Below are 14,988 nucleotides of genomic sequence, written 5' to 3' on the forward strand. Positions count from 1 at the left end.
TAAAAATACACATAAACATGTTGACACTACGTATGAGACATACACACAAAAACAAACTATATCTCTTTTAACAACTACCTATATTTGACTATTTTCTTTTGTGTATACATTGACCAATTCGCGCAAAAATTATATTCCTTAAAAATAAATTTACTTTCTTTTCGCAGTGAACGTTTCGAGACAAACTGTCTCCTTCTCATATTCTTTCTTCATTTGTCTTCTCCTTTCTTGAAAAACTTCACTCACTTCAAATTTTTTCTATATTCAAGTAGCACTGTTCATTTTACAAAAATAAACAGTCAAACATAATTTAAATTTATTTTTCTAGTTTCTTTAAAATTAAACGACTATTATTTTGGCCCATGTATATACCAAATTATATCCATTGACTTCCACATATCTAGGTCCATAAATACCCTTACCTTTTCATCCAGTGAGTCCACATAGTTCTTTCTGAGCGTTGACTCGTGAGGAATAACTTTTCCGGTATATTTTTTCAAGAAGGTCCTTAATCCTTCATTCTCCAGCTCATTCAAGGGGATGTTCGCTTTTATTCAAGACTCGCAAAGATCTTCACTGAACTCATTTTGTCGTCCATATACTTCGAAAATGAGGAGATCAATGGTTGCTGTCAAGTTTCAGTTGAAATTTTTTCTCAACCCTGACCTTGAAGCGTTGGAGAAGTGAACAAATATCAATAAGTGCGTACAACTGAACAAAAATGTAAGAGAACAATGTGTACCTGCGAGATGGCCACTCAAAAAAGTGAATTAAGACTACAAATAAGTTTCTGAAAACTGGACCTTCTATCCCCTCACAACATTTAACTTTTTTTTTTAATTTCCAAGAACGCCGAAGGTAATTCCCAAAGGTTTTTTTTGTTCCTTCCCATTCGTACATAGAAAACATACACGCATATTTACAAATGAACTTAATAATTGTTTTAATTTCTTGGAAAAATTATCGAAAAAGAAAAAACAAAATTAAACTTACCTCTTTTTCACATACTTTTCAGAATATTATTTTTCCGTCCGTTGTGAAAGCACTATCGCTCCCGATCAATTTCTGCAAATTATTGGTTTTTGACCTGGCTATATTCGTAATTTGAAGAAGGTAGCAAAGAGTCGATGAGAACAAAACGGAAACACACGCAAGAATGATTCATATTCCGAAATGCCAACAATAACTAGTAGGGCATTGTTGGTGCACTGCAGAGATCAGGTGAGCGACCTGAAAATGCAGTAACTGGGGGCAACAAATATCGAAGCACGTTGCTACTCCGATAAACCATCTTGCAACAATGAACCATCACAAGTCTTTAGCATCATTATCCGAGAGACTGCCTAAGTGGGAAAACAAGACTATGTCCCTCCATAAGCTACTCACGTTTACCTGAAAGGCTTTTATTCTAATGGCTCGTCACGTATTATCTCATTTTGGAAATTTATTGGTCTAATATTCTGGGAGGTTCTTGGGTTGTCAGGGAACAAAATGAACCTCAATATTACCTATAAATGTCAAAAATATGCGTCTTTACGGCCATTACCTCTAAATATGACAATAATATGCTCAAACGCCAAAAATATGCAAATATATGCATTTTAAATTTGAATTAAGTAGCGTAGTACCTCCAAAACATCATAATTCACAAAGATACAACACCAGGTACCGTAAAAAAATATGATATGCAAAACATGCAAAATCCAAACTCTACTTATCAGTGAACCTATTAAAATAAAGGGCCTGAACAAGTATTTGGAAGTCACACCCATACGCCATGTTATTTGGCAATTTCTCAGTCGATTCAGCCCACGATATTGCAGAATGTTTTCCTTCTTGTTATGGAAATTGACATTCCAGAGCTACAGTCTGTTCTTATGTTATCTACTTATCTGTCGCTCTATGAGGTTGCAGCTATATGTAATTTAATAAACGGGCACGGTGTTACTGATAAAACCTACTACATTAATTTCAGAACACTCTCGAATTGGCTAAATGTCGACCCGGAACATTATTGGTCTGAGCTCATTAATCGGTAATAAACAGGAGTTTGTACTTATCAACGACTTCGTAAGTACCTGAGGGTATTTCGTGACACATTTAACTTAAACATAGCAGGCGATGGGCGGTGTCGTTTCTTGCTTTGTTTTACGATGCTGAATAGAAAGCCAGGAATACTGAGTTAGGTGCGCAGTGTACTCTTGACAGTATCGTGCCGTTTGCCCGCGAGTTCTTTGCTGTTCTGTTCTGCAGACACGCTTCTGAGGTCGCTCCTTTAGGATTTTTTGTCGGACCGCTTTGTGTGCTTATCCCGCTTCCGCGACACAGACGTTGGTTGTTCTGCCCTGATTGTCCGCTTTGTTAATATTTTGTCGGTTCAGCTGGGCGTGCGCAGTTTGCCCGTGGTTTGTCCTCTTTCTGCGCTTTTCTTTCCTACGTCAAAGCCCGTTATTCAGGGAGACTGTTTACGCTCATGAGATTAGAACTGACGTTTAGAAAGCCTTATTTATTATGCAGATGCTTTCTCCTGAACATTGAGCGTGTTTCGTCATATGGTGCATCATTTAACAGGAGAGGTAAAGACACACACATTTCATGTTTTCTGTGTAATGTTAGCCATTATTTAGATTTTAGAAGATTTTTATCGTTCCGAGAATCTTTTCCGTGTGTCTCGGAGATAATCAACATCAAATATTTTAATCATTATATGAAAATCAGTGTAATTTTTTTTTTTTTTTTAATTTTCGCCCAGGTGCCAACATTTCGGTTAACAAAGACCGTCTAGTGGCTCTTGACTGCGTGCCGACAGTAATAAATTACTATTTACTGAGGAAAATTGTTTGCATTTGTGAACACAAATACATTGGTGTCGAAAAAGCAACAAACGGAAATTTTGCAAGGTTGCGTTTATTTTGCCACAAAACAGCACAGACATGTGATAGTACAGCAGAAACAATGTATAAAGTATACAGAACGTAATAACTGCAAGATGCATAACGGTATACAAAAATGTCCTTCGTTTTTTTTTAATTTTCATCTTAACGAATTTGCACATACATTCTGACAACTGGATAATGTGCTCAGTATGGGATGTGACCACCTCTGGCAGGCTTGACAACGACGGGACACACTGTGAATGATGTCATCAGTCTCATGTTGAGGCAATAACGCCCATTCTTCTTGCAGAGCTGCTCACAAGTCTTGGAGAGTGGTTGGTGGATGCTGACGTGATGCAACCCGCCCCCTAGTGCATCCCAGACATGCTCTATGGAACTCAAATCGGGAGAGCGGGCAGGCCATGCCATGCGTGGAATATCTTCCGTTTCCAAAAAAACATGAACCACTGTGCTCTATGAGGTCATGCATTACCGTCTATTGATACGAAGTTTGGGCACACAGCACCTTGCAACATCCACGCATGAGGTACCAAGATCTCCTCGCTGTACCTGTTAAATCATGCTGTTTCACCCGTACAATTTCGTGAAGGAATGTCGAATGGTCAACATAATCCATTCCCACACCATTGGGGATCCTCCTCGATATCGGTCTCTTTCCATAATATTCGGGTCCCGAAATCGTGTTCCACGTGTCCTCCAGATGCGAATCCGCCGAGAATCACTCTCCATGCCAAATCGGGACTCATCTGTGGAAAGAACTCTGGCCCGCCGTTCCTCCATGTGGCTTGTTAACGACATCACTCTACACGTTCCTTTCTGTGAAGACACGCCAGAGGTAAACAGACAGCTGGTCTTCAACAATAACGGCCACTCTGCTGAAGCCTTTTGTACAACGTTTGCCTCGATACAATACATCCAGGGGATATTGCGAGGTCTGATGCCAGTTGTAGTGCAGTAGTAAGGCGGTACCGTCGTGCCCTTATGGCCAAATAACAGTCCACTCTCTCTGATGACACATGTGGTGGGCCCTGTCCTGGTCTCTGGGATACAGTTTCAGTCTCTGTATAAACTGTCGCCTCATCCGAGAAACAACAAAACGATTCACATTAAGGCGCGGGCCACATCAGTTTGCGACTGGCTGCTTCCATCCTTCCTATGGCCCTCCTCAACAGAGTCTTTAGGCGTCTTCTCTGTGTCACACTGCACTGTCTGTGACTGTACACAGCGATTGTGAATGTGGGACTACCCTACCAACACTACCTCGCTTGATAAGTGCCCTGGCGTGTTTGTTCGTTGAGTAGAATGCCATCTTCCGTGCACAACTAGAGAGCCTGTATAGGGAGAGAGTGGCCAACAGGACGATACGGCGGCCATTTTTCTGCCAAACTGCGGGCGGGACTTTTGAATGGACAGTAGTGGAGTAGTGGAGTGCACACTCACCGAATCAAAAGCACAAGACAATATGGCGAAATCACTCGTTAAATGCCTCTGTTTATAAGAATAATGTGTTATAATAATTTTCACATAGCCACTTTACAGGTCTGTTTTCAAATTTAACTATGTATATTGCAAGTTGTTTTATATGTAGTAAAAAGCAAAAAGTTGCGATAGTGTGTTCAAGAGCAATCTTCTGTCCACTATGTGGCAATTGCCAGCCATGAAGAGAATATCTGAGAAACTATTCTTCAAGAATTACTCTTACTAATGCCACCATAAAAACGCAACAACTGAGATGTTATCAATCAAGTCGGTAGCAGATTTTGGATCATATTGTGAGCCGATCTGAAATGTATTGCTGTTGCAGTCATCAATTTGAAGACTTACTTGATACGACTCTCCATGCTAGTCTGTGTTGTACAATCCGTTTTGTATCTGCATAACTACTGCAGTCCACAACCGCTTGAATCGCTTACTATATTCAAGCCTTCGCTGCCCCCTATAATTTTTACCCCCGGACTTCCCTCCACTACTAGAATGACGATTACTTGATGACACTGGATGTGTCCTATCAAACAATCCCTTAAGTCAAGTTAGTCATAAAGATTGCCTCTCCCCAATTCGATTCAGTATAGCTTCAGCTTCATTAGTTACTCGACCTGCCATCTATATTAATTACTCCTCTGTAACGCAACATTCCAAAAGTTTTACTTCAATATCAGGCTGTACTTCAAACAAATACTTTCAGAAAAAACTTCCTAATACGTAAATTTATATTCAAGCTCAACATATTTCTCTTTCATAGGGAAGCTGTTTTTCTTCTTGCCAGTCTACATTTTCATTTATTATCATTACTTCTGCTTAACCCTTAATAGAAACAATAATTATTACTACGTAAGAGGAAATATGTGTCTGCAAGTCACGGTAATTAAAAAAATCTTGCTTTTCTTGCAAAAAGGTACATTAATATATTAGTATAATGAAAAAACTGAACACTAATTCACTAAACGTTCCCATCAAGTGAGGATTCCAGTATGTATTACTTTCATGAATACTCGTATAATGGAACTCTACAAGAACTGTGGTCAACCAAATATCTCCTATCTTAAGATTATCACCTACATTTTTAACAGCCTTTTATATATCTTGTATTTCCCCGTTATGTTATCACGAGATGTTCGTCAAGCCTTATTTGGTTCTTTCGATTCCAAATAAAATCCACTTTCCCTTTGTAAACAAAAGAAACTGGAATATCTTTATTTGCCTGCTCACCTGCGCAGGAGAAGTAAACACCTGCAACAGACTCTTGCTCATCAGAGAAAGACCTGATGCTTGCTTTTTCAGGGTAAAAAGAAGGAGCACGGTCAGAATAGTCAGAAAATAAATCCTCTCTATTCCTTTCCTCTCCATTTACTACTTCCTAGCAAGTTTCTTTTCAAAATTTGGACCATCCCCTCTCAGTACTTCCGTTCGTCTTCTTTTTAGTGACTTAGATAGAACCTGTTCCATTTTAAACACCTGTAAAATATATTTGAAAGTGCTAGGCCGTGTAACACGGAATGGACAGTGTCTTGAAGGGAGGATATAAGATGAACACCAATAAAAGCAAAACGAGGATAATGGAATGTAGCCGAATTAAGTCGGCTGATGCTGAGGGAATTAGATTAGGAAATGAGACACTTAAAGTAGTAAAGGAATTTTGCTATTTGGGGAGCAAAATAACTGATGATGGTCGAAGTAGAGAGGATATCAAATGTAGACAGGCAATGGCAAGGAAAGCCTTTCTGAAGAAGAGAAATTTGTTAACATCGAGTATAGATTTAAGTGTCAGGAAGTCGTTTCTGAAAGTATTTGTGTGGAGTGTAGCCATGTATGGAAGTGAAACATGGACGATAAATAGTTTAGACAAGAAGAGAATAGAAGCTTTCGAAATGTGGTGCTACAGAAGAATGCTGAAGATCAGATGGGTAGATCACGTAACTAATGAGGAGGTATTGAATAGGATTGGGGAGAAGAGAAGTTTGTGGCACAACTTGACTAGAAGAAGGGATCGGTTGGTAGGACATATTCTGAGGCATCAAGGGATCACCAATTTAGTATTGGAGGGCAGCGTGGAGGGTAAAAATCGTAGAGGGAGACCAAGAGATGGATACACTAAGCAGATTCAGAAGGATGTAGGTTGCAGTAGGTACTGGGAGATGAAGAAGCTTGCACAGGATAGAGTAGCATGGAGAGCTGCATCAAACCAGTCCCAGGACTGAAGACCACAACACAGGCCGTGTAACTTAAAAAAGTATGTCTAAGAGGAAAGACAGTTAGCTGCATCTAATTGTACTCACCCGAAACAAAAGTATCACGTTTGGAAATACGTGCCTAATAGACACTCAAGAAAACTTGCGTTACTAGAAATATGTATTACACAGACACCGTAATATTTGAGAAAACAACTATTATTTCACCTTCCCCATCAACAGTGGCTCACACCACAAGACTGAGAAAGAAACTGTATGAAGCTACAGAGCCATTCCCGCCAATAGCGCAGTCAGTATGGCCAATCTAACAAAACAAAAATACATGCGTTTCTCCTAGGCAAATACTTCCTTTTAAGGGCTAATCAGTTATTTTCCTGCCCAAAACTCGTCTACTACTTTCAGAGTTTCGTTTCCAAAAAAATGTTTCATGGGCATCTTTGCTGTGTGTTTTAGATTGATATTCTGCATGAAGGCAGTCGGACTTCAGTGTAAATTAATTAAAGTTTTATCTCCTTTCTCGCTGTCTTCTTGGCAGGAAATATCCGGTCAGACTCTGCTGGCGTTAAAACTTAGCTGCTAGGGAAGTTCATTTATATCGTGATATGTCATATTTGTAATTGATAAATAAAAATTGTTATGCACTCACCTTGTTTATTTGAAAGACGACAACTGCTTTTTCACATTGTTTGTATGTCGTTTAGCCTAGAACATACAGACGCGTCCGTCTACTACAATAACTAAAAGGCCAGAGAGTGATACATAATTTTGTAAGGATCTTCGTTTATTCACGAAGAGTGATAAATTGTTGAACCTATAGTATTAATAAATAAAGGCTGGTCCACTCATGCCTTTGCTTTCCGAAATGGGGAAGATTCACTGCTGGGGAACGTTGCAGATTTCTTCAGCACCACCTGACTTAATTCGACAACACTCCATTGCCCTCGCTTTACTTTCATTTATATTCACCTTTTCACCTTTATTCAAGATATTGACCGTTCTGACGAACTGATGATCCAAGTCTTTTGCGTTTCTAACACGCAAGCCATAAAATTATTATTTGTTCTCCCCAAACTTTTATTCCTTTTCCAAACTGACCGTAGTTTCCTGTACTGCTCGCTCAGTGAGCAGACTGTTAACATGGGGGATACAGTTCAAATCTGTTTCACTCCATTCTCAATTAATGCTTCCCTTTCATTCCTCCGACTCCCATAACTGCAGTCTGGTTTCTGTACAAGTTGTAGATAACCTTTCACTCCACGGATTTCATGTCTCATAACTGCAGAATTTCAAAGAATGTTTTCCAGAAAATACTGTAATGTGTTCACTTAATCAGACTGTTGCTGTGGTAATACAACAGCATCGTTTTTGCCTGATCAGTTGAATTGTTTAATGTTAAAATATTACATAAAATGCAGTTGTTCCAGACAGGTCAGCAGTCTTTCCGAGTAATCATCGTAGAAGGTGAAGGTGATCCACGAGCGAGAAAGATGTATTTGTCAGCTGGTTTACTTCTGTGTTGCAGGCGCCCCAGTACTCTACAAACACGCAGCCATGGAGCAATACACTCAGACGCCTAGCCGGAAATCACAGGTAAGAGAACGCAGACTGATCGCTTCTTGAAATTACCTGTTAGCAGTTCAAGTGCTCTAGCTGTCAAATTTATCACTGTTCCATTCAAACATCGTACTCAGTGCAAGTGCGTCTGCAGGTCCACAAACGGAGGAAAAATTCTAAGGCAAATGTTAGGTCCACCTGCTGCTAAGAATAAGGTTAACCTTCGAAATACTATCCAAACATAAGAATAACACTAGACTCCCTGAGATTTCTGGGAGACGTTCTAGAGTGTCTTATGCTACCAGTCAAATTAAAATCCCCAAAGACAACACTACCTTTAATTCTGAAGTAGTTTCTCTTCCAACCATAGCTTAACAACGATCCGAATATTTGTTTCTGGTCCAGCAGCTATAAAGTCGAGGGAACAAAACATGAGTACGAAGGTAGTAATCCTATTTATGGAGAAAGCTTAATTCAAGTTTCGGCGTTAGTGATTGATATCTACACTGAGGTGATAAAACTCATGGGATGGCGATATGCACATACACAGATGGCGATGGTACCGCGTGCGCTAGGTATAAAAGAGCAATGTATTGGCAGAGCTGTCTGTCATTTGTACTCAGGTGGTTCATATAAAAAGGTTTCCGATGTGATCATGGCCGCACGACGGCAATTAACAGCCTTTGAACGCGGAGTAGTAGTTGAAGTTAGACCTATGGGACATTCCATTTCGGAAATCGTTAGGGAATCCAGTATTTCGAGATCCACAGTGTCAAGAGTGGGCCGAGAATACCAAATTTCAGATATTACCTCTCACCACGGAAAACGCAGTGACTGCCGGCCTTCACTTAACAACCGAGAACAGCATCGTTTGTGTAGAATCGTCAGTGCTAACAGACAAGCAACTCTGCTTGAAATAACCCGGAAATCAACGTGGGACGTACGACGAACGTATGCGTTAGGACAGTGCGGCGAAATATGCCGTTAATGGGCTTTGGCAGCAGACGACCGACGCGAATGTCTTTGCTAACAGTACGTCCCGATTTGAGTTGTTAAGAGCTGATGGCAGTGTTCGAGTGTTGCGCAGACTCCGCGAACCCAAGGACACAAGTCGTCAACAAAACACTGTGCAGGCTGCTGGTGGCTCCATAATGCCTGCCGGAGTGGCCGAGCGGTTCTAGTCGCTACAGTCTGGAACCGCGCGACCGCTACGGTCGCAGGTTCGAATCCTCCCTTGGGCATGGATTGTGTGATGTCCTTAGTTAGATTTAAGTAGTTATAAGTTCTAGGGGACGGATGACCTCAGAAGTTAAGTCCCATAGTGCTTAGAGCCATTTGAGCTCCATAATGGTGTGGGCTGAGTTTACATGGAACACCAAGCCACTATTGTTGGCGATTGGTTTGAAGAACACTCTGAACGATACGAGTGTATGATTTGGCCACCCAGATCGTCCGCCGGCCGCGGTGGCCATGCGGTTCTAGGCGCTCAGTCCGGAACCGCGCGACTACTACGGTCGCAGGTTCGAATCCTGCCTCGGGCACGGATGTGTGTGATGTCCTTAGGTTAGTTAGGTTTAAGTAGTTCTAAGTTCTAGGGGACTAATGACCTCAGATGTTGAGTCGCATAGTGCTCAGAGCCATTTGAACCAGATCGTCCGACATTAAGCTCATCGAACATTTATGGGACATAACCAAGAGATCAGTTCGTGCACAATTATGGACGGATGTAGAGGCAGCATGGCTCAGTATTTCTGCAGGAGACTTCCAGCGACCTGTTCAGACCAAGCCTCGTCCAGTTGCTGCACTAAGCCGGGCGAAAGGCGGTCCGCCACAATGTTTGGAGGTATCCCATGACTTTTGTGGCCTCAGTGTATACCGCCTTCATTAGTTCCACTAGTCCTCTCGGTAGATAAGAGGTTAACGTTTTATTAGGAAATTAACGGGGCACGTAAATAAAGGTTGCACTTTCTTCATAAGCGAGGTAACAAAGTTTGGGCTCTTGTATGCTACTGACATGCAGCCCACTGGAACATACTAATATCTTAAGAAGACACAGACCTTATAACGGAGGATCCCTATCTGTGCAGCCGACACTCGTCAGAATATCTTATCAGCAAACTTCCACTTCGTCTCACGAACTAATTCTTTTCATTCTTTAATATCCCAGTACTCTGATGTGTCAGCGGACCGGTCTCTACATCCACCAGACAATTAACTATTAACCCAAACATGGGCCATACAGTCACACTAATGTCCAGATTCTTAAAAACAGACCTCTAAATTGCTAGTACATATAGAAGACAGGCGGTCTTAACCTCTACAAGACAGGCATTCTTAACCTTGTTTAGCTGCTGCGGCATGCTAAACATTAGAGGCGACGGAGCTTATACATGCTTCGATCCATTCACTGTATTACACTAATGAATGGATGCAGGTGGTCAGACAGGGTGCTTACAAGGGAACCTCCCCATCGCACCCCCCTCAGATTTAGTTATAAGTTGGCACAGTGGACAGGCCTTGAAAAACTGAACACAGATTAATCGAGAAAACAGGAAGAAGTTGTGTGGAACTATGAAAAAAATAAGCAATATATACAAACTGAGTAGTCCATGCGCAAGATAAGCAACATCAAGGATAGTGTGAGCTCAGGAGCGCCGTGGTCCCGTGCTTAGCGTGAGCAGCTGCAGAATGAGAGGTTCTTGGTTCAAGTCTTCCCTCGAGTGAAGAGTTTTCTTTCTTTATTTTCGCAAAGTTATGAGCTGTCCGTTCGTTCATTGACGTCTCTGTTCACTGTAATAAGTTTAGTGTCTTGCGTTTTGCGACCGCACCGCAAAACCGTGCGATTAGTAGACGAAAGGACGTGCCTCTCCAATGGGAACCGAAAACATTTGATCACAAGGTCATAGGTCAACCGATTCCTCCACAGGAAAACAGGTCTGATATATTCTATACGACACTGGTGACAGCATGTGCGTCACATGACAGGAATATGTTGTCGACGCCCCTAACTTGTACAACTTGAACCAAGGACCTCTCGGTCCGCAGCTGCTCACGCTAACCACGGAACCACGGAGCTCCTGAGCTCAAATTATCCTTGATGTTGCCTATCTTGCTTATGGACTACTCAGTTTGTATAATTTGCTTATTTTTTTCATAGTTCCACACAACTGCTTCCTGTTTTCTCGATTAATCTGTGTTCAGTTTTTCAAGGCCTATCCATTGTGCCAACTTATAACTAAATCTGAGGGGGGTGCGATGGGGAGGTTCCCTTGTTAGTACGTGTCACCTGTCAGAGTCGGATCTAGACGTATCAGGGGTCCCATATCACTTCAACTGCACGCGCCCCACGCCATTACAGATACTCCCCCACCAGCTTGAATAGTCCACTGCTGACATGCAGGGCCCATGGATTCATGAGGTTTTTACCATACCCGTACACGTCCATCCGCTCGATACAATTTGAAACGACACTCGTTCGACCAGGCAACATGTCTCCAGTCATCAATAGCCCAATGTCGGTGTTGACAGGTCCAGGCGAGGCGTAAAGCTTTGTGTCGTGCAGTCATCGAGGGTACACGAGTGGGCCTTCATCTCCCAAGGCTCATACCGATGATGTTTCGTTGAATGGTTCGCACGCTGACACTTGTTGATGGCCCAGGATTAAAATCTGCAACAATTTGCGGAAGGGTTGCACTTCTGTCACGTTGAACGATTCCCTTCAGTCGTCGTTGGTACCGTTCTTGCAGGATCTTTTTTCGGCCGCAGCAATGTCGGAGATTTGATGCTTTACCGGATTCCTGATGTTCACGGTATAGTCGTGAAATGGGTGTTTGTGAATTCCTAAGGGACCAAACTGCCGAGGTCATTGTTCCTAGACTTGCACATTACTTAAACTAACTTATGCTAAGAACAACACACTTCCATGCCCGAGGGAGGATTCGAACCCCCGGCGGGAGGGCTGCACAATCCGTGACATGGCGCCTCGTGAAATGGTCGTGCGGGAAAATGCCCTCTTCGTCGCCACCTCGGAAAAACTGTGTTCCATCGATCGTGCGCCGACTATAACACCACGCTGAAACTCCTTTAACTCTTGATAACGTGTCACTGTAGCAGCAGTAACCGATCTAACAACTGCGCCAGACATTTGTTGTCTTATATGGGCGTTGCCGACCCTAGCGCGGTTTCCGCCAGTTCACATATCTCTGTATTCGAATACGCATGCCTATACAAGTTTCTTTGGCGCTTCAGTATATTATTATTGGCAAATTTATCATGACTGGCTCAAATACCACCTCTTGCCTGGTGCAATGTGAAATAGAGAACGTACTTATTCCAGCATATTTAATAGATGTAAATTACACTGCCTTGTTGAAAATGAGAAATAAAGAAGATAACCGCAGAACATAGAACTCTTCACGTCGCATAATGGAGTGAAAGACGCTTTGATGCGTACGGAAGTGTTGTCTGACGGGTTGTTTGCATGTAAGAGCTCACTTGACTCGCGCCCATTCGTCCACCCTTAGCTGAGGTCGTTTAAGGCGCGTTGTAAGGAACATGTATAACGAGTTATTTCAGGCAGATAAGAAGTTTGTTCTATCATTTCCAATAATTAAAAATAGTTAGCCGAATTCAGTTGGATGTATTTCTCTTGGAATTGGACCACGTGAACAACGTCTCAAAACTGCAACCACAGAGAAGGTGCACAATATGGTATTCGACTATCAGAAACAAGGACTACGATACATTTCGCAAGAAGAATCAGATGTGTGCATCTTCTTAAATGGGTTCTGTATTGATTTAATATTGAGCAGAAGTTCATGAAAAACAGACCTCCCTTGCACTGATAGTAGTATTTTACAAGGGCTGATTTTAGGCGTCGATTTGTTAGACATGCTCTGGGTGAGTCCACCACCTAATGCTATACAGGGAATACGAGTTAAAACAGTGATTGAAAGTTGACTATTCATCCACTGATCGACCGAGGGGCCACAGTGGTAAGGAAGACAATGGGCTCGTATTCAGGAAAACAGCGGTTCAGACCCCTGTGTGTCCATTCACATTCATGTTTTTGCGTGATTTCTGTAATCCACTTTAGGAAAATTCCCTGATGGTTTATTTGAAAATGATATTCTCCATATTTATTAACTTCAGAAGGGTAAAACAATAACCGGCCAATGCTAGGGAAGTAATGGGTGGAGTGAGAAATGACAGATGAGGCTTGGATTGCGAAAAGAAATATTCATATGAGAATGTTGGCTTTTCCGACGTGTACTACCGGCGAAAATCTCTCGGGTTTGCAACCAGCTGGCAGTGTTAAATATCGCACCATCCGCGGTAAGGAAAGCCTCCTGGCCTAACTGTATCACTTGAAGGGAGTGTTCTGCAAAAACGGGCACAGCGAAGCATTCAAGAAGGTAAAGTACATAGCAAACCGGGAAAAAGAGAAGAAGAAAAGAGGCACGCTTTCCGTGGAATCGCTTACAGCGAAAATCGCGAGACTGATAAGTAAGATCGAACATAAAAATCTTCTTCCGACCACGGCCTAAGGCCCTCAAAACTGGCTCTGTGAAAGACGCTCAAGACTGATAGTACCTGGAATATACAACATCTCTTGTGAATGTGACCACCAACGCAGCGGGCAAACGCAGCGCTTTGTCTCTTAAACGCTACGAGGAGCACATCGACTGGAACAAAGAGAAATCAGTGACAACAGAGCGTAGCATGATGGAATACCACACTTTTGACTTTCAGAACATCTAGGAGCTATACCGAGCAACCAGCTATTGGGGCAGCACTATAAAGGAATACATAGCAATAAGGATTCAAAAAAATCTGGTCAATACCAACTTAGTTCGGCACAGAATCCCGCGCTAGCGGCAACACGACAAGAGCGCGCCCAGCACCGTCCAGCACGCAAAACGCATCCGGATTAGAGGCAGCAAAAAACAACTGTGAGAAGGAAGCGGTTACTGTGATGTAGAAATTACTGCTGTAACAGCTCATCTGTTACTACAGTCCGATCTACGAAAGATGGCGGTTCGTGCAGCTCGAGACACGGACGGTTGCTAGCGATGGTTGCGATAAGCGCTTGAAGAAAGAGTGTATACTGCAAGTTATGTCTCTCGCTTGCTTGTGCAGAATTTGTTGTTTACCACCAGCGTCAGCAATGACTACTCGCAACTAGTGGACTAAAAACTCACTAAATAACTCGCTAAAATCACGAGTAATGCTCGAGTTGGCTACGACATTCACAGAAGAATGCAGAAAACACTACTAAACGCTCGTTGATTGTCGGAGAAAGCATGACGTAGGTGTTCAGATTAATAACTGCCAAATTGCATGGTGTCATCCGTTTACTTAAGTTCTTACTGCTACGCTTTCGTGTCATCTGATATCTAACCACGGATAAATGAACAGAGCTGAGAGACAGACCATCTAGGAGATATTCTGTAGTGTATGGAAATAATTGTGAGACTGCGCGCCATCTGTTTATCGAAGTGTGTAGTACGCTTTCGTGCTATTGAACTACGTAGAATGACCGTAAGGAGTTCGTGAGTCTGTGGAAATTAAACAGAGAACCGACTCGTGGAGATAACATCTTGGACCTACTGATAACAAACAGACCCGAACTTTTCGACTCTGTAAGCGCAGAACAGGGAATCAGTGATCATAAAGCCGTTGCAGCATCCCTGAATATGGAAGTAAATAGGATTATAAAAAAAGGGAGGAAGGTTTATCTGTTTAGCAAGAGTAATAAAAGGCAGATTTCAGACTACCTAACAGATCGAAACGGAAATTTCTGTTCCGACACTGACAATGTTGAGTGTTTATGGGAAAAGTTCAAGGCA

General features: G+C 42.2%; 1 protein-coding gene across 2 annotated transcripts in view; it reads left to right on the plus strand.

Moving 5' to 3' along the window:
- Nucleotides 1–14,988, plus strand: part of LOC126481519 (tyrosine-protein phosphatase non-receptor type 13-like) — a 450,882-nt gene that overhangs the window by 326,468 nt on the left and 109,426 nt on the right. For both annotated transcript variants that reach the window (XM_050105325.1, XM_050105332.1), the window contains one exon: nucleotides 8,109–8,176. In XM_050105325.1, the coding sequence (XP_049961282.1) occupies nucleotides 8,109–8,176 (68 nt within the window). The remainder of the gene's footprint in view (nucleotides 1–8,108; nucleotides 8,177–14,988) is intronic.

This window comes from Schistocerca serialis, chromosome 1 (assembly GCF_023864345.2).
Source record: "Schistocerca serialis cubense isolate TAMUIC-IGC-003099 chromosome 1, iqSchSeri2.2, whole genome shotgun sequence".
In the NCBI taxonomy this organism is placed as follows: domain Eukaryota; kingdom Metazoa; phylum Arthropoda; class Insecta; order Orthoptera; family Acrididae; genus Schistocerca; species Schistocerca serialis.